Source organism: Somniosus microcephalus, chromosome 9 (assembly GCF_052327205.1).
Source record: "Somniosus microcephalus isolate GS21.2 chromosome 9, FLI_Smic_1.0, whole genome shotgun sequence".
NCBI classification, from domain to species: Eukaryota; Metazoa; Chordata; class Chondrichthyes; order Squaliformes; family Somniosidae; genus Somniosus; species Somniosus microcephalus.
In genome coordinates this window covers 36,678,875-36,697,477 of record NC_140995.1, presented here as the reverse complement: position 1 = coordinate 36,697,477, position 18,603 = coordinate 36,678,875, and the positions used below count along the sequence as shown (strand labels likewise).

At 48.4% G+C, this 18,603-nt stretch overlaps 1 protein-coding gene across 1 annotated transcript in view; it reads left to right on the top strand.

The window, feature by feature from the left end:
- The window catches only part of bmp5 (bone morphogenetic protein 5), a 275,887-nt gene extending 264,724 nt beyond the window's left edge, over nucleotides 1-11,163 (top strand). Inside the window, exons 6-7 of the mRNA XM_085996518.1 lie at nucleotides 5,070-5,180; nucleotides 6,975-11,163. Coding sequence (XP_085852644.1) covers nucleotides 5,070-5,180; nucleotides 6,975-7,124 — 261 coding nt within the window. The 3' untranslated portion in view covers nucleotides 7,125-11,163. The remainder of the gene's footprint in view (nucleotides 1-5,069; nucleotides 5,181-6,974) is intronic.
- The last annotated feature ends 7,440 nt before the right edge of the window (nucleotides 11,164-18,603 follow it).

Genomic DNA, 18,603 nt, shown 5'->3' with positions numbered 1-18,603 from the left:
GCCTGAGAGACCGACTGGGGCCTGAGAGACTGATTGGGGCCGGAGAGATTGATTGGGGCCAGAGAGAGCGATTGGGGCCTGAGAGAGCGATTGGGGCCAGAGAGAGCGATTGGGGCCTAAGAGAGCGATTGGGGCCGGAGAGACCGACTGGGGCCTGAGAGAGTGATTGGGGCCTGAGAGACTGATTGGGGCCTGAGAGAGCGATTGGGGCCAGAGAGAGCGATTGGTGCCTGAGAGAGCGATTGGGGCCTGAGAGAGCGATTGGGGCCTGAGAGAGCGATTGGGGCCTGAGAGAGCGATTGGGGCCTGAGAGACCGATTGGGGCCTAAGAGAGCGATTGGGGCCTGAGAGAGCGATTGGGGCCTGAGAGAGCGATTGGGGCCAGAGAGAGCGATTGGGGCCTGAGAGACCGACTGGGGCCTGAGAGAGCGATTGGGGCCTGAGAGAGCGATTGGGGCCTGAGAGACCGACTGGGGCCTGAGAGAGCGATTGGGGCCGGAGAGAGCGATTGGGGCCGGAGAGAGCGATTGGGGCCTGAGAGAGCGATTGGGGCCTGAGAGAGCGATTGGGGCCTGAGAGAGCGATTGGGGCCTGAGAGAGCGATTGGGGCCTGAGAGAGCGATTGGGGCCTGAGAGAGCGATTGGGGCCTGAGAGACCGATTGGGGCCTGAGAGAGCGATTGGGGCCTGAGAGAGCGATTGGGGCCGGAGAGAGCGATTGGGGCCGGAGAGAGCGATTGGGGCCTGAGAGAGCGATTGGGGCCTGAGAGAGCGATTGGGGCCTGAGAGAGCGATTGGGGCCTAAGAGAGCGATTGGGGCCTGAGAGAGCGATTGGGGCCTGAGAGAGCGATTGGGGCCTGAGAGACCGATTGGGGCCTGAGAGAGCGATTGGGGCCTAAGAGAGCGATTGGGGCCTGAGAGAGCGATTGGGGCCTGAGAGAGCGATTGGGGCCTGAGAGAGCGATTGGGGCCGGAGAGACTGATTGGGGCCTGAGAGAGCGATTGGGGCCTGAGAGAGCGATTGGGGCCTGAGAGACCGATTGGGGCCTGAGAGACCGATTGGGGCCTGAGAGAGCGATTGGGGCCTGAGAGACCGATTGGGGCCTGAGAGAGCGATTGGGGCCTGAGAGACCGATTGGGGCCTGAGAGAGCGATTGGGGCCTGAGAGACCGACTGGGGCCTGAGAGACTGATTGGGGCCGGAGAGAGCGATTGGGGCCAGAGAGAGCGATTGGGGCCTGAGAGAGCGATTGGGGCCAGAGAGAGCGATTGGGGCCTAAGAGAGCGATTGGGGCCGGAGAGACCGACTGGGGCCTGAGAGAGTGATTGGGGCCTGAGAGACTGATTGGGGCCTGAGAGAGCGATTGGGGCCAGAGAGAGCGATTGGTGCCTGAGAGAGCGATTGGGGCCTGAGAGAGCGATTGGGGCCTGAGAGAGCGATTGGGGCCTGAGAGAGCGATTGGGGCCTGAGAGACCGATTGGGGCCTAAGAGAGCGATTGGGGCCTGAGAGAGCGATTGGGGCCAGAGAGAGCGATTGGGGCCTGAGAGACCGACTGGGGCCTGAGAGAGCGATTGGGGCCTGAGAGAGCGATTGGGGCCTGAGAGACCGACTGAGGCCTGAGAGAGCGATTGGGGCCGGAGAGACCGATTGGTGCCTGAGAGAGCGATTGGGGCCTGAGAGAGCGATTGGGGCCAGAGAGAGCGATTGGGGCCTGAGAGAGCGATTGGGGCCTGAGAGAGCGATTGGGGCCTGAGAGAGCGATTGGGGCCTGAGAGAGCGATTGGGGCCTGAGAGAGCGATTGGGGCCGGAGAGAGCGATTGGGGCCTGAGAGAGCGATTGGGGCCTGAGAGAGCGATTGGGGCCTGAGAGAGCGATTGGGGCCTGAGAGACCGATTGGGGCCGGAGAGAGCGATTGGGGCCTGAGAGACCGATTGGGGCCGGAGAGAGCAATTGGCGTCTGAGAGATCAGGTTGCGGGGAGGGGGGCAGAGAGATCAGGGGCGGCGAGACCGGGGCAGCCAGAGAGATCGGTCGGAGGCCAGAGAGATCCGTCAGGGCCGGAGAGATCGGGCGGTGGGGGGCAGCCGGAGAGTTCAGGGGTGGAGAGATCGGGCAGTGGGGGTGGGGGGACAGAGAGATCGTGTGGTGGGGGGCAGCTGGAGAGATCGGAGGCAGAGAGATCGGGTGTGGGGGGACAGAGAGATCGGGGCGGTGCAGAGAGATCGGGGCAGAGGGGGGCTGCTGGAGAGATCCTTCGTGTGGGCTGTGGCAAGATCGGGCGGGGGCCGGAGACATCGCTGAGGGGCGGTGAGAACTGTCGGGGGCAGGCCGTGGATAGATCATGGGGGTGTATTTGCGGGGAGGGGATTGCAATCACGGGGGAGAGCGCAGCGGGGATCGGACTGATCACTGGGGTGTTTGCAGGTTAGCTTGTTGAGCCTGGAGGAAACACTCCTGGCCCACAAGCAGTGCTCGAAAAGCACTTACCTGTTGGATCCAGCCCTTCTCACCTCCCTGCAGCTGCCATTTCTCAAGCCCTGGGAAACCCGGCCCGCAGGCGTTAAATTTAAAACAGAGCTAAAATTTGAGTCGCTCAACCTCAGTAAAATATTTTAATTAGAGACCTGCCTAATTTAAGAGAGCTGGTCAGTTGCCCAACCACCAACCTGCCTCTGTTAAAACTGGAAATGGGCACGGTATAGGCGGGTTGGGGTCGTGTTTCCAATTTTTGAATTTTTAATCCCTTGTCCCTCTCCCGCCCAACCTTGGGGGGGGTTAAACTTCCCCCAAATGATTCTGCTGCTCCTTTCATTTTGCAAAGAGATGGCTTGATCTGGAAAATGCAGGAAAAATATATTAAACATTACTTGCAAAATTAAACAAAAATCATTAATACCCTATTAGTTGATTAATAAAAACAAATGTTAAAAACATTTCAAATTATTTCCTCTGACCTGTTACCATTGGGACCAGTTTACCATTAACATCTATTTATAACGACAGACGGTAGGACCTTTGCCCAAACATCTGAAATGTGAAGGAACCTGCTAAAGGCCTTCATTAGCATGCTGGAAATATTACCCTCAGGCTCAGAATGAGTGGCAGGAAAGAATGTGGGTGTACAGCATGTAAAGAGGTCACCGTGAGGCGTGTTTCCAGCAGGAACCAGGCGGAAGGGCTCACCCCACAATTTCCCGGTCACCGCTTGCCCAAATCCTGCTGTCAGTGCCAATAACACCAGGCAGAAAATTGCCACTTAATGGTTTTCATGATTAAGATTTGTACAGAGTGCTTGTTACAAAACCTGGTTTTCATATGTCAACAGGCATTCTTCCATATCTCTGAGCTCAGTGTATCTGGCATTGTTAAGGGCAGATGTTTTTTTGAAAATAGTTCAAATACCAGAGGCTCAAAAAACATTAGAGTCTTTACTGTTAATGTTTGCAAACATGATAGCATTTTAAACATGGAATATTTCTTCTAGCTGTGGAGTGTAGTGCCACTGCTGCCTTATCTAGCAAATGTTACATGCAGGGAATTTACACTTTTAGGATCATGTTCCTAGAACCTCTGGTTGCTTGACATAATCTGTTCCTCCTCAGCCTCAGTGTATGGTATACACTCATGCAACTATGCAGTGTTTTAACAGCTCCACATTTTCCCGTTTGCTTTCAGTGGAGTCTTGTTCAGTTTACGTGCCTAGCAATAGAGGATAGCTTCTGTTTAAGTCTACAGACCGGTCATGCAATCTGCACTTCAGTCCAGGCCTCTGCCTCTTATATGTGTGAACCATAGGGTTGTCAGCCCTCCAGGATTGATCTGGAGTCTTCAGGAATTAAAGATTACTCTCCTGGACACTGCTGCGAGCAACCCGGGAGAAAATTCATTGGGGCATTAAAAGAATCGTGTGTTTTAAAAAAAACATTCTTTGAACATTTTGGACAGGTCGATGAAACCTCCAGAAATATATCTAACCAGAGTTTGCAACCCTAGTGCACCATTACAAACTAGAATAGCTGCGGATTTCCAGGGTTTACAAGTAGTAATGTTTTGTTAATATTGGTGGAAAGTCAACACTCTGTAAGACCCAGAAAAATTCTTCAAAATTACTTTTTCCTTTAAGTATATATAAATACATAAGCTTGCATTTCTGTCATTCTGTTAACAGAGGATTAGTGTTACTGGCAGATTTTGTTTACTTTGTTTATTCACGGTGTAGGCCCTCTCCCTCTAAACAATGGCCATAGGAAGCTCAGGAGGTTGGATAGGCTAATCCGAGCCAGGGAAGCAGAAGCACTGATCCTAAACTCACAGAATCACAGAATCACAGAAACCCCACAGTGCAGATAGAGGCCATTTCGGCCCATCGAGCCTGCACCGACACATATCCCACCCGATCCCCGTAACCCCTACACCAACACATATCCCACCCTATCCCCGTAACCCCATGTATTTAATCCCCCTAACACTAAGGGTCAATTTATCATAGCCAATCAACCTAACCCGCACATCTTTGGACTGTGGGAGGAAACCAGAGCACCCGGAGGAAGCCCACGCAAACACGGGGAGAATGTGCAAACTCCACACAGACAGTCACCCGAGGCCAGATTCGAACCCGGGTCCCTGGCGCTGTGAGGCAACAGTGCTAACCACTATGCCACCGTGGAGATAATCCCAACACTAGATTGGCTTCACCTTCCATTTCTGTATCATGGCATATATATAATTTGTACATTTATATAATTCCCAAAAAGTGCCAAAAATCAGTTATAAACTTTATAGTACTATAAAATGCTAAAAATACTATACTGGTGCTAAAAAATTAAGAATATGCTAGCAATTTCATGCTGATCATTGAAAATTGCCCCAATGATGTTCAGCATATTTAAAATATGACGGCACACTTTAAAAATAACACTTAGGACTCAGAATTCTAATTGATTCGGTCCAGATAAAAGAGGGTTTGTAAAATATAAAGGAGCTAAAGAATTTTTCAGGAAGAAAATGTCATCATTTTTCTCATTTTGTAATAACCACAATGTAACTTTCCTAAACTGTGTGTTTCTAGGACTGGATCATCGCACCAGAAGGCTATGCTGCATTCTACTGTGATGGAGAGTGTTCTTTCCCACTCAATGCTCACATGAATGCTACAAACCATGCAATTGTGCAAACACTGGTATGTGCTATAATCTTAACAATTCATATATAAATTCATAGGAGTGCTGTGGTCTAAGTTCATGAACCTTTTCAGATCCGCTAAAGTCATTTTTTTCATGATTTGCATGTAGTTGGATGAATTTATGACCCTTTGCAGACAAGTTCTAGAAAACCGTATTTCATTAAATTGGCTAACGTTTTATGAATGCATTGCTAATATTTCTGAGAATCAAACTGCAGTGATAGAGAATTAGGATTGAGAAACTCCTTGGCCTAGAAATTGAGTGGGCTTTGCGCCCATTTTGCAGCGCTAGAGGTCATTGCGCTGGACTTACAGCCGGTTCAGAAATTCCCTGGGGCCCTACCATCGGCGGTAGACCGGTTGCGCTGCGCCGGCACCGATGACGTCATCGGTGTGCGCAGCGTCCCGGTTGCCGTGGTGACGGGCCCCAGCGCCGAAATTGAGTTGCGGCCGCCTCGCCCGTGGCAGCCGCAACTAAGACTCTGGCAACCGAGTCTTACAGGAGTTTGCGCCGGCGCATTAAGGTCGCGCGGCGGCCGGCCGCTTTCCCGCCGGCCGCCTGCCCGCACCTCCCTCCCCGGACTCCTCCACCCCCCCCCGCGGAACAGATGCTTCTGGGCTGCGAGCCCGGCACTTCCCCGAGGTGCCGGGCTCATTTTTGTGAAGATTTTACCGGCCAGCGGGCGGGTGCAGGCAGCTCCTCCTTAACTGAAGGAGGAGGCCTGCACTTCCCGAGCCTGCCGCACCGCATCGGGCGCCGCAGCACCGGAATAGCGCCGCAATGCGGCAGGTAGCGCCCATTTTCAGGCGCAATCACCCTTCAGTAGCGCCGGCAGCCGTTTGGGCGCGGCGCTACTGAATTTTTGGCGCGCGCAGGGGGACTTAGCGCCGGCGCTAACTTTCCGGCGCTAAAGCCCTGGCGCGGCGCCAACTGAATTTCTAGGCCCTTAACTTTGTACAGCATTGACTAACCAATTATTCTTAAAGTGATTATATTTTAGAGAAAATTTGACAAATTCATACATTTGGCATGGTATAGTGAAGATGAATATACAAAGATTAAAATGTAATTAAAGAAACCCTAGTGCTGCGATGGTCTAATTGTTTTTATGGTTATGACATTGTTACAAAAAATAAATGCATAATCAACTCTTATGTTCCCTCCACGCTGCTTCAATGGTGGGACTGAAATTCCTACTGCTGATAATTTTGACAAAAAAAGGGCAACAAGTTAAAATGTCCCATTTGTGTACACACAGACCTTTTTCACTAAAATTGTGAACAGATAAAGCTCACCCTAATTGTTTCTTAGCTCCAACTTTGGCCAAGCGCCCACCACTGCAATTATGTGACATTTTGTCTCAGAAATTGATTCGCACCCGACCGCGGTGGTTACGAACCGAACCGCCGAAACAGATGCAGAAGAGGACCTCATAGAATTGGTCCTCTTGCATCATTAGGACGGGACCAGCAATTTGGGGATGTCATTTGAGCCCCAAGAGGAAGTGCGTCAGTCCTGAAGATGATGAAAGTTGGCCATGATTTAATTGAATGGTGGAACAGGATCTAGGGGCTCAACGGCCTACTCCTGTTCCTATATAATACATTTTATTCAGCATACTATAAATTGGCTGTGTTTTTTCATTAACTTTTGGGATCATAGGTCTGCCCCTGGGCCTTGAAAGCTTATGAAACAATCTATCATCTAATAGTTCAATAACTTTTATTTTTCTCTGGGTACGATAGTTTTGAACATGTACATTGATTTAAGAATTTTGTTTCCATTTGCAGGTTCACTTGATGTTCCCTGACAACGTCCCCAAACCTTGCTGTGCACCAACTAAGCTAAATGCAATCTCTGTGCTGTACTTTGATGACAGTTCAAATGTAATATTAAAGAAATATAGAAACATGGTGGTAAGATCATGTGGTTGCCACTAGCTGGGAAATTAAAACAGAAAGAGGACCCAATTAAAAATACAATCTTTACGCCATCCTTAAACTTTTACTAAGTGACTCCAAATTGGGTTTGAAGGTGCTTCATGTACAGTATTATGTATATAGTACTCATTGTGCTTGTAATTTATTTCTTTCAATTTAACTACTTTACTACAGGAAAACTAAAACAGATGTTCTCAGTCCTTTCTGGTAGTGCACAAAAACAACTGTGGTTGACTAAATATTTATTCAGTAGAGCTGAAAACTGGTACATTTTTAGACAAAGCTTTTCTTTATGATACAAACATTGCAAAGGTGGTAAATGGTTTATTAACTTATCTGATTTCCTGCTATATATATATTTTTTAAACAGAGGGATTTAAAAATATTTTTACACACTTCATCTCTTTCTCAAACTGTACTATATAAAATATTAGAGATTAAAAAGTTGTCTAATATTTGTCCTATACATGATGTACTGTGTATCTACAAACTTGGCGGCCATTATATGAAATATATTACAATTCTTTTGGTAACTAATTCTTAATTTTCAGTACTATTCTAACTAGTTATTTGTATCTATTCGGTCCAGCAGTTCAACATATTAGCAACACTTTGTAAAAACATCCCCCTCCACTACAAACAAATTTAAATGACTGTAATGGGCAGATGGGTGGGCATTGAGACTTGGGTGCAGCGAACCCAACTCTATCAGTTTTGTCCCAGCGAGTCCCATAGTGGAATGTGCATTGACCTTGACAAACTACAAGGCTTACATTCTATCATGAAACCTTTTCACTGTGAAATTAGATTTTATGAATAAGCTGAATACAAAGCTAGAATACAAAGGGGAGGAATTGATGCTTCAGTTGTACAGAACCTTGGTCATACCCCATCTGGGGTACTGTGTTCGGTTTTGGGCACTGCACCTCAGGAAGGATATATTAGCGTTGGAGGTGTGCAGTGCAGATTCACCAGAATTATACCAGAGTTTAAAGGGTATAATTGAAGATTTAGGTCGATAGATTTTGTTAGGCAAGGGTGACATAAGAAAACTACTAGGCACTTGGTCTAAGTGTTAAACAAAGCTTTAATCAACTGTTTTACAACATGGAGGTCTAGTTGTGTCCTTCACTAGTTCCTGTTAAGAATGTCCTGCGCAAGCTGGGCCCGTGCCCGAGTATTTATACTCTCCCTGGACAGCGCCACCCATAGGCCGCTCAGTATTATTTCATAAGTCTTTCTTTCATGAATGACTGATTCATGTCAAAGGGTATCAGGGATAAGGATCAAAGGCAGGAAAATGTGATTGAGGTACAGATCAGCCATGATCTAATTGAATGGCAGAAAAGGCTTGAGGAACTGAGTGGCCGCCTCCTGTTCTTCTGTTCCTATGACCACATCTTCCAGTTTGGCTGGGGTTTTCTAGTATGACTGAGACTGCCTTTTTTTATTTGTTCTGCCCTAGCACTTTTTCCCAGGGTTGATTAATTCATGATTCCAATGCTATCCAGTATTTTCTACATCCGTACATGATATCTGTACATGGGCACACCGCTTGAAACTGAACAGAAAGCCAGAGCTGAAGCAATATTTTTGTTTGTCACCCCTGCCTTTCAGTTTCCTTACAAGAAAGTGTAATGACTAGTACATTGACTAAATCGATTTTTGAGCTGAAATCCCAGCTACTTTTCAAAATGAAATACTCTGATATTTTAGACTTAAGCTTAGATACAAGAAATTTGCTGTAGTTATGACCCTGAAATAACATTGTGGGATAATAGGATATGAACACTTAATGCTGATCTTCCTTTCTCTTCTATTGTAGTGGAGGCATTAACTTGTTTAAAATAAATGGAGTAATGTCAAGACCTATGTGTTATATGAGGAATATCTGAGAATAAACTAGTAACATAATATACCATATACAGTGATTGACTATTCATCTTACTGAAAATCTAAAATGTACCATTAAAGGAGGTAATAGGAGTAACATGGACTGAAACACAACTACCCAAAACCTTAAATGCCATGGAATGGAGGCATGTAAATTAAACAACCCTCCTCCCCACAGTTTGAACCAAATTCTCCATCTCAAATGTGAGATGCTGTGGGGAGATGCGCAGCAGAAACCAGGTAGATGCCTTATTGCAAGCAGGGAGCGTCATAACTTCAACACACTTTCACACTTCTGAATCTTATAGCACAGAAAGAGGCCATTCGTCCCAGTATGCCTATCCAAAAGGCTATCCAATTAGAATCACACCCCTGCTCCTTCCCCATTGCCCTGTAACTATTTCCTTTTCAAGTGTATATCCAATTCCCTTTGAAAAGTTACTATTGAATCTGCTTCCACCACCCTTTCAAGCAGTACATTCCAGATCATAACAACTTGCTGCATAAAAAAAATTCTCCTCATCTCCCCCCGCCCCTCCTGCGCCCGGTTCTTTTGCCAATTATCTTAAATCTGTGTCCTCTGGTTATCGACCCTTCTGCCAGTGGAAACAGTTTATCTTTACTTACTCTTATTGAAACCCCTCAAATTTTATTCCTCTTAACATTCTCTGCTCTAAGGAGAACAAACCCAGTTTCTCCAATCCCTCCAAATAACTGAAGTCCATCATTCCTGGTACCATTCTAGTAAATCTCCTCTGTTCCCTCTCCAAGGCCTTGATGTCCTGCCTAAAGCATAGTCCCCAGAATTGGACACAATACTCAATGCAACTTTGATTGCAGAGCTTTTGCTTCCACTATCCGACCCAAATCATTCACGAGGGATATCTATCTACTTTTTTAATACTTCTTAAACAGGTTTGTGTATTCACATCATCAAATCTGTATTCCTGCAGGTTTATTAATTCAGTACAGCTAATTTTCAACATTAACCCTCAGATTATTTGGCACTGCCTGAAGTGTTCATGAATGTAAAATAGTTATTTTAACCTGCTTTTTGCATAATATATATATTTAAAAAAAATCAGAACATTGCTTTTCAGCCTCAAATTTATTGTTGGTTTCTAATATTTAAGACAGCCATTACACTTTCTGAGTTATTTCTTAACCGTGTTGCTTGACACCTGGGTGCAGAATAATCGACTCATGCACTAAGGTACAAGTTCCAGAAAAATGCTAAAATTGTGGAATTTAGTGTATGGTCACTCAGACTGATTCAAATTATGTTCTTCTGATAAGGCAATTATTCTAGAATTTATAATACAAGCTACACTTCCTTCATATAGCTTGTTTAAACAGGAACATAAAATCACTCCTCGACATCCAATTTTAAATCATTGTAGCTAAAAAGAAGAGAAAAAGAAAGAATTGCATTTATTTTCATGACCTCAGGATGTCCCATAGTGCTTTACAGTCAATGAAATACTTTTTGAAGTGTAGTCACTGTTGTAATGTAGGAAACGCAGCAGCCAATTTGCGCACAGCAAGGTCCCACAAACAGCAATGTGATAATGACCAGGTAATCTGTTTTTAGGAGTTGGTTGAGGGATAAATATTGGCCAGGACACCGGGGAGAACTCCCCTGCTCTTCTTCGAATAGTGCCATGGGATCTTTTTACATCCTCCTGAGAGGACAGACGGAGCCTCGATTTAACGTCTCATCCAAAAGATGGCACCTCCGACAGTGAAGCACTCCCTCAGCACTGCACTGGAGTGTCAGCCGAGATTTTGTGCTCAAGTCTCTGGAGTGGGACTTGAACCCACAACCTTCTGGCTCAGAGGCAAGACTCTAGCTACATCATATACAGATAGTACTGTGTATAGAGTTTAGAAGATTTTATGGCCTTGTTTGAAAGAGTCCTTGATAGATATAGAGGGACACTTTTTCACTGGTTGTGCTTTTTTTAATATCAGGGAACTTTTAAATCTTTAATATTAGCATTGTCTACTTTAGCAGCATCCTTGTCCAAAATGGCAATTAAATAGTAAAAGGTTTTGGAACTCTGTTTTGTAAGAAAGTTGTATACCGGTATTGTATGTATGTTATACAGGAATATATTTTCTAGAATAAAAGATGTATAAGTGTCAATAGCTGAACTGTGGAGTTTCTTTCTGGATTACTATTACTGCTCTGTAGTGAGAGCTATTGTTCCTCCTATTCAATAACCCACCCTGATTATATATTTACCAGGCTGTAGGGCAGTTGTGGGTTTCAGATGATATTCTAAGCTGCAAGCATGAAGCTTGTGCCATTTATGACCTTATCTGTATATTTCAGCTTACTAACACACTTACACACATCTTTCTGTATTACATGCCATCACACTCTTATTGGGAGATTTCGAAAGTCCTGCTTAATTTTCCTGCCTTACTAAGGTCTGTGCTGGTTATACAACTGGAGAAAGGAACTTAATTTCTTCATTTAGTTAAAATATATTGATCAATAAATAACATCTAAAAGGTTATTGTTTTCAATATGTTGCTTGGGTTCTAAATATTTTCAATTATATGTAGCTTGTGAACATAAATTTCAAACATTATGTAAATATTCATTGCACAATTTGATCAAAAATCATCAGCAGGGCTTTATTAAAATTAATAAGCAACTATGCATTTTTATGGTAACTTCTAATATCTGCTTCACTTGAGTTATTTTTTCACTTCGATTCTGGAAGTATCACTGAGAAAGAATGTGGTTACTGCAAGAAAAATATTACAGGAAACTTTCGATTAACCAGCCCCTAAATAACCAGAACGCTTTATCCACCGGCAAAATTCAGGAGTCGGTTCCGTTAACTTTTATTACTTTTATTACCTTTTTAAACTCCATTTGTTGCTGTGCAAGGGTGTAGCTGAAGCTGTTGCTAAGCTACAGAGACGCTTGCAACTTGTGCCGATTGTTTTGAATAAGCAACAGGGTTTGTTGCTTTATACGGAGCTCTGAGCTCCATGGCCTAGAAATTCAGTATAGCCAGTTTTGGGGCGGTAAAGTCGGGCGGGCGCTAAAGTTTGCGCCCGGCGCAAAGTCGAGGCCACTTCGCCGATATTCAGTAGCTTCGCCCTAAGAGTTTGCTCAAGCGCTAAAACTGGCGTTACACAACTATCTTTAGGCGCAAAGCCGGCGGTGCTGAGGGATAGCGCCGAGGCCGGGCACAGCGCAGGTGCGGTCATTTCTTGATTGACAGCAGACACCGTGGCGCCGGGCAGCTCTTAAAGGGGGAAGGGTCGACTTGGTCTGCTGCAACGGCCTGCACACTGCAGCCTTCCAGCTAGGCCTGAACACTGCTGGTGAGCAGAAGGAGCCATGGCAACGGTACAGAAGGCCCGTGAGCATGCCCTGCGCTTCTCAGCCCATGACTTGAAGGTGATGGTGACGGCCTTGGAGAAGAGACAGCACATCTTGTTCCCGGACACTGGCAGGAAGCCTCCCACCAGCGTCTATAGGAAAGCCTGGAAGGAGGTCGCCCGCAGGGTGTCGGCCACCGGCAATGCCCCCAGGGACAATGTCCAATGCCGGAAGAAGTTCAATGACCTGACCAGGATTGTCAGGGTGAGTACCCTTTCCAGTCTCCTCCTCATCCTTGCATGTACACCTGACATGATGGGCAAAGGGACCTGAAAGCCCTAATGGCCAGCCCTCAGCCAGCAGCTATGGGACAGTCATGAACATCAATTGCACATTCTGCACTTTACACCATGGGAGGCAGTGCACACCACATCAGGGCTACACACTGGCCAAGCTATTCCACCATGGGAGGCAGTGCACACCACATCAGGGCTACACACTGGCCAAGCTATTCCACCATGGGAGGCAGTGCACACCACATCAGGGCTACACACTGGCCAAGCTATTCCACCATGGGAGGCAGTGCACACCACATCAGGGCTACACACCGTACTTACAGGCCGTCCTTTCTCTTGCAGGCAAAACTTGCAAACAACCGAAGGCACCAGGAGGAGACCGGGGGAGGCCGCCCCCAGATCCAGGAGCTCACTCCCCTGGAGGAGCGCGTGAGTCACCTCATGGGAGCCCGGGTGATTGGGCCCGTCGCCTGTGGAGATGCCGACCCTCTTCTGGGCCACAATGGTAAGGACATCACCTTTTGGACCTCTCTCGTCGCACTTGCGCATCCGATCTACCTCCTTTGCCACTGTCCGACCAATGCGCTGAATGCCACCAGTCATGCCTCCCTCGCTGATGCCCTCTCCTCACTCTAAAGCTACTCTTGTGCCTTCCTGCTTTCAGCTGGTGACGAGGAGCTCCTTGAAGCTGCCAGTGACAGCCCCTCCGAAGAGGAGGAGGAGGAGGAGGAGGAGGAAGAGGAAGGCGGACCATCAGGGCAGCACTCAGGTCCGGCTGCAGATGCCGAAGTAGTGGACACGTCTTCCCTGGAGGAGAGCCTGGAGGAAGTGTCGGAGGGGAGTGGAGCTGCTGGGACCAGTGGCATCCAGCAACCCAGGAGGGCTGCGGTTGGTCCGCGGCCTTCCCCCCAGAGGGGGGAAGGATCGGAGGGGAGTGCAGTTGCTGGGCCCAGTCGCCGCCGGCAACGTGGCAAGGGTCGGGCAGCTCGGCCCCCTGCTCCCCAGCGGGCGAGTCCGGACTCCAGTCCGGCCACGTTCAACTCAGAGGAGGCGCGCCACCTCGATCAAATGGCCCAGGATTCGGATCGCCGGCACACCGAGCTGATGGGGGTAGTGGCATGGATGCCTGAGGCGATCGAGTCCCTGGCTAGCAGTGTGCGCGAGTTCGGGGCCTCACATGCCGCGAGTGGCCGGCTGATCAGTGATGCCGTCCAGACAGTGGCTGCTCTGTTGCGGTCGCAGACCAGGGCAACGGGGACTCACTGCTGCCACACGCGCTGCGTCAGCCAGGCATCGCCTGGACACCCGCCGCGCTGCAGCAGCACAGCGGGCTGCCCTTCGGCAGATTGGTGCGCATGCTGCAGTGCGGGCCCAGGCGAGTGCCAGCGTGCCACATCACCAGCCAGCGCCTCCCATCCGCCAGCTTGCACACATTCCTCCAGCCGTCACCGCCACTCCCCCAGTGGAGCCTCAACGGCAAGCGGCTGCGAATGATGTTGGCCAGGCACAGCTGCGCCAATCACCAGCCGGCCCCTCGAGGGCCAAACCCCGTCTAGGCCGCCCCCCAAGGGCATCTGCCGGAAGGACATCTGACCCTCAGGAGCCTTCCCCCAGCCTCGCAGCAGCCACTGGGCAGAGCTTGCGGAGGAGCAGCAGGCCGGGCAGGGGCCCCAAAAGGCTCGACAAGGTCTCGCCCTCGCGGCCCAATAAGTAGACGGTGTGGCCAAGTGTTATTTTATATGGCGATGGCTATGTTTCTTTTGGGGATGGTTGTTTTGTTTCTGGGGATGTTTTTTGGGTTAAGGCCGAGGATGAAGGCCATTTTTGTCCAAATGTTCAGTTATTCCTCCCCAGGTTGTGGAAGTGAGTCATTTGATGTACTGTTTTTTGGGGCCGTTGAATGTTTCTGGGTTTCATGTGGGAAGGGGTTTCATTTGTCTAAAATAAAGATTTCTCTTTATTCAGAGAGTGTCCATGTTTGTTGTTGTAAGTGTTTGTTGCCTTCGCCGGCTGAGGGCTTGCGGAGCGGCTGCGTTCATGTTCCTTCATGGCCACAAGGCATTCCCTGACAGGGGGCTTAGAAGTGACGTTCAATAAGCCGCCGACGGACGGCCTTTGGACCTTCTCGCTCCCTCCTGGGATGGTACTCCTCCTCCTCCTGCTCCTCCTCCTCATGCTCCTCCTGCCCCTCCTCCTGAGGTGGTGGTCCTGCAGAGAGCCAGGTTGTGCAGCATGCAGCAAACTACGACGAATTGGGAGACTCGGTCCGGCGAATACTGCAGAGATCCGCCGGAACGATCCAGGCAGCGGAACCGCTGCTTGAGGACGCCAATTGTTTGCTCGATTATGTTCCTGCTCGCTTGATGACTCTCATTGTATGCCTCTTCAGCAGGGGTCCTGGGCGCGCGGAGCAGGGTCATGAGCCAGGTACACAAAGGATAGCCTTTGTCCCCGAGAAGCCATCCTCTTGGGGGAGGCTGTGCCTCGAACATGTCACGCACAGTTGTCTGCCGCAGGATAAAGGCATCGTGGCTGCTGCCTGGAAAGCGGGCATTGACAGCTAGGATGCGCTGCTTGTGGTCACACACCAGCTGCACATTAAGGGAATGGTAGCCCTTCCGGTTGCGGTAATCCTCGGCATGCTCCACAGGTGCCCGCAAAGCCACATGCGTACAGTCAATGGCGCCCTGCACCAAGGGGAAGGCCGCGAATCTTGCAAATCCCAGTGGACGCTGATGCTGCCTCGTCAGGGCCATGGGGAAGGAGATGAATTGGCGTCTCCTTCTGAAAAGGGCATCGGTCACCTGGCGGATGCAGCAATGCACGGCGAACTGGGATATGTTAGCAATGTCCCCAGTAGCGGATTGGAAGGAGCCGGTGGCATAGAAGTTCAAGGCCACCATCACCTTCGCTTCCACCGACAGAGACGTCCTGCTCCTGAGCTTTGGACGCAGATCTCTGCGAAGCAGCTGGCAGATCTCTGCAACCACCTCCTTTTGGAATCTCAGCCTTTTTACACATCGCGCGCCACTCATGTTGAGGTAGGAGCGCTGCTGGCGGTATGCCCTGACTGGGTAAGGCCTATGTTGCCGACGCCTGTTGCCCCCTCTGCGTCTAGCCAGGGCTGCCCCTCTCACACCGCGTCTGCGAGCCCTACGGACATGACGCTGAAACTCAGCGTTGGCACCCCATGCAGCCCCCATAATATGCTGCCAAACAGTCAAATATCCAAGAGGCCACTTGCAACGCTCTGGCCTGAAGCCAAAAATACCTGAGCTAGTGTTGGCCCAAACCAGAAAGCTCTCTTCCTTGGTCTCTCTCCAGAAATCCGTTGCACAAGAGTGTTTGCTGCAAAATGGCTGCCCTTTATAGTGCAGGGTAAGTGCCCTTTAATTTGCGCTCCCCGGGGCCCGCGTCGGCTCTGTTGCGTTCCACTAAACAAGCGTTCGGGCCGCCGGCCGCACAATGGGGCGGTCCCACTGAAGTTCTGGATCGGGGTGCGCAAAGGGCGTTGCACGAGGATATGACGTCATTTTCTGCGCGCGCAGGTGAGCGCGCGCTAAGACTTTGTGCCGGCGCTAAATGTCTACTTAATTTGGGGCGAGGCGCAGATCGTGCTGCGCCCAGACGCTACACGCATAGCGCCCGAAATTCACTTCTCTTAAGGCGCTAACGGCTGGCGCAACCAACTGAATTTCTAGGCCCATATCTTTTACTATAGCGTTCGGTTATCCGGAATTGATGATGAACCGGCACCACGTCGGTCCTGTCCGTGCCGGATACCAGAAAGTTTCCTGTACTGCCATTGCCATCCTTTTCCTAATGGGTGAACAATAGCCACATACACAGCAGTGAAAGTGACTCAAGTGTAATCTTGATCTGTTCTCAGTTTATAGGATTGGGTCCCTGATTAATCGTGTTCATTGAGAACAGATTGGTTCTTCAAGGTCCCTGTATTCTTGTTCTAAGTTTACTTTTCATTCACTTCCAGTCGTGTGATCTGGTCCTACTTTCTTTGCAAACTTAAACGTATTAATCTGAGTTAACCTAAGATATGCCACATAATATTTTATACACTGCACTGAGATTCAACTTAATCTCCTTCTTTCTAGATTGTAAAGTTTAAGCTTCAACTAATCTTTCTTCCTAGCTCATCATCTTTACACTTGTTGATGTTTCCTGTACCTTTCTTCATATCAGAATATCTATTTTTGTGCTGTGGTGACCAAAACTAAACACAGTTTTCCGCCTTAGCATAACTTCTGTTATGAATTAATATTATGTGTTATGTTGCATAAACATAGTTCAACATTTTCCATTCATTTTAAGAACAGACAAATAATGAAATGGCATGTCGCCAGGTAGTTCAAGCAGTTGAGCACTTGACTTCCAATCAGAAGGCTGCATATTCAAGCTTCAGGGCTGCCTCTCTGCCTGATGTGGGGATTTAGTCAGATTCTAGTCACGCTATTAAGATGAAGTACCACACAGAAGTTTTTACTTGAGAGAAAAAATACTAACTTTTCCCATTTCACCCTGCTTCAACTATTGATTGATCTTGGTGTGATAACCTGTGGCAGCCACACACTGTACTCATCCCACAGTAATGCAATTGTGGGAGGACGCATGGTTATGTCTCCTGGAGAACATGGATATTTAAAAGATTGTTGCTTTCTATTTTACTTGCTAGCTAAATTACAATGACTGGAGGTAGAGGAAATTAAAATGTTAAAATAATTATTGAAAGTTTTTACAGCACCCACTAGTTGCATAGTGTTGGCCAGACATTACTGTTGTCAAGAGCAAAATACTGCGGATGCTGGAAATCTGAAATAACAACAGAAAATGCTGGAAATACTCAGCAGGCCAGGCAGCATCTGTGGAGCGAGAAACAGAGTTAACGTTTCAGGTCGGAGACCCTTCTCACTGTTGACAATATTAGCGGACAAACCCGTGACATGCTTGTATGGCATTGTCATCTAGTTTAAAGGAGGTTCATCAATATGAAGAATAATTTTGGGCCTTATGCGTTAATAAAACCTTAATTTTGAGTACTGAAAACTATACAGCTTCTTTGTATTAAAGAAGACGTTACAAATTGGAATTATAAAACAGTACAGAATCCTTTCGCTCCAACAATTCTTAATTTATAGCATTTTTGGACTATATTTTTTAACATTATATTTTATTTTGGTACTGAAATTTGTCTATAATCAAAACATTAAGATCAGGTTGAATGAAGGTGTAGCCAAAAATATAACACACAAAAATCTTGCATTTGAATCTAGTTTTTGCATAAAAATATTGGGCTAAAAATTCACTATGGCCCCGCCAGGTCTTTTGCGCCCGAAATTTAGTGCTCACCCGGATTCCCGTAACGCCCGCCTGAAATTCAGTTGCGCCGCCCCAAGACGGAGGCGGGCGCTATTGCAGGGTTTGGCCGCCTCGTTTGGGGCGATGAAAGTCAGTTTCAGGCGTCCAGCTGCCGCTGCGGCACCCGATGCGGTGTGGCAGGCTGGGGTACTGCAGGCCTCCTCCTTCTCTTAAGGAGGAGCTGCCTGCAGCCGTGAGATCGCCGCTGGATTCCCCCGGCAAATGAGCCCGGCACCACGGAGAAGTGCCGGGCTCGCGGGAGTCAGACATCAATGCCGCGGGGGGGGGGTGCAGGAGTCCGGGGAGGGAGGTGCGGCCGGCTGCCCCTCCACCTTTATGCGCTGGCCTCTCGGAGCTGCAAGGCACCGTTTTTCAAACGCTGTTTGCGGCCGCCACGGGCGAGGCGGCCGCAACTGAATTTGGCGGCTGGCACGGAATCGCATTGGAACCGGGGCGCTGCGCACACCGATGACGTCATCGGTGCCGGCGCAGCGCTACCGGCTAACGCCGATGTTAGGGACCAACTGAATTTCGGGCGCTAAAAAACTTCCGGCGCAAACCACTTTATAGCCAA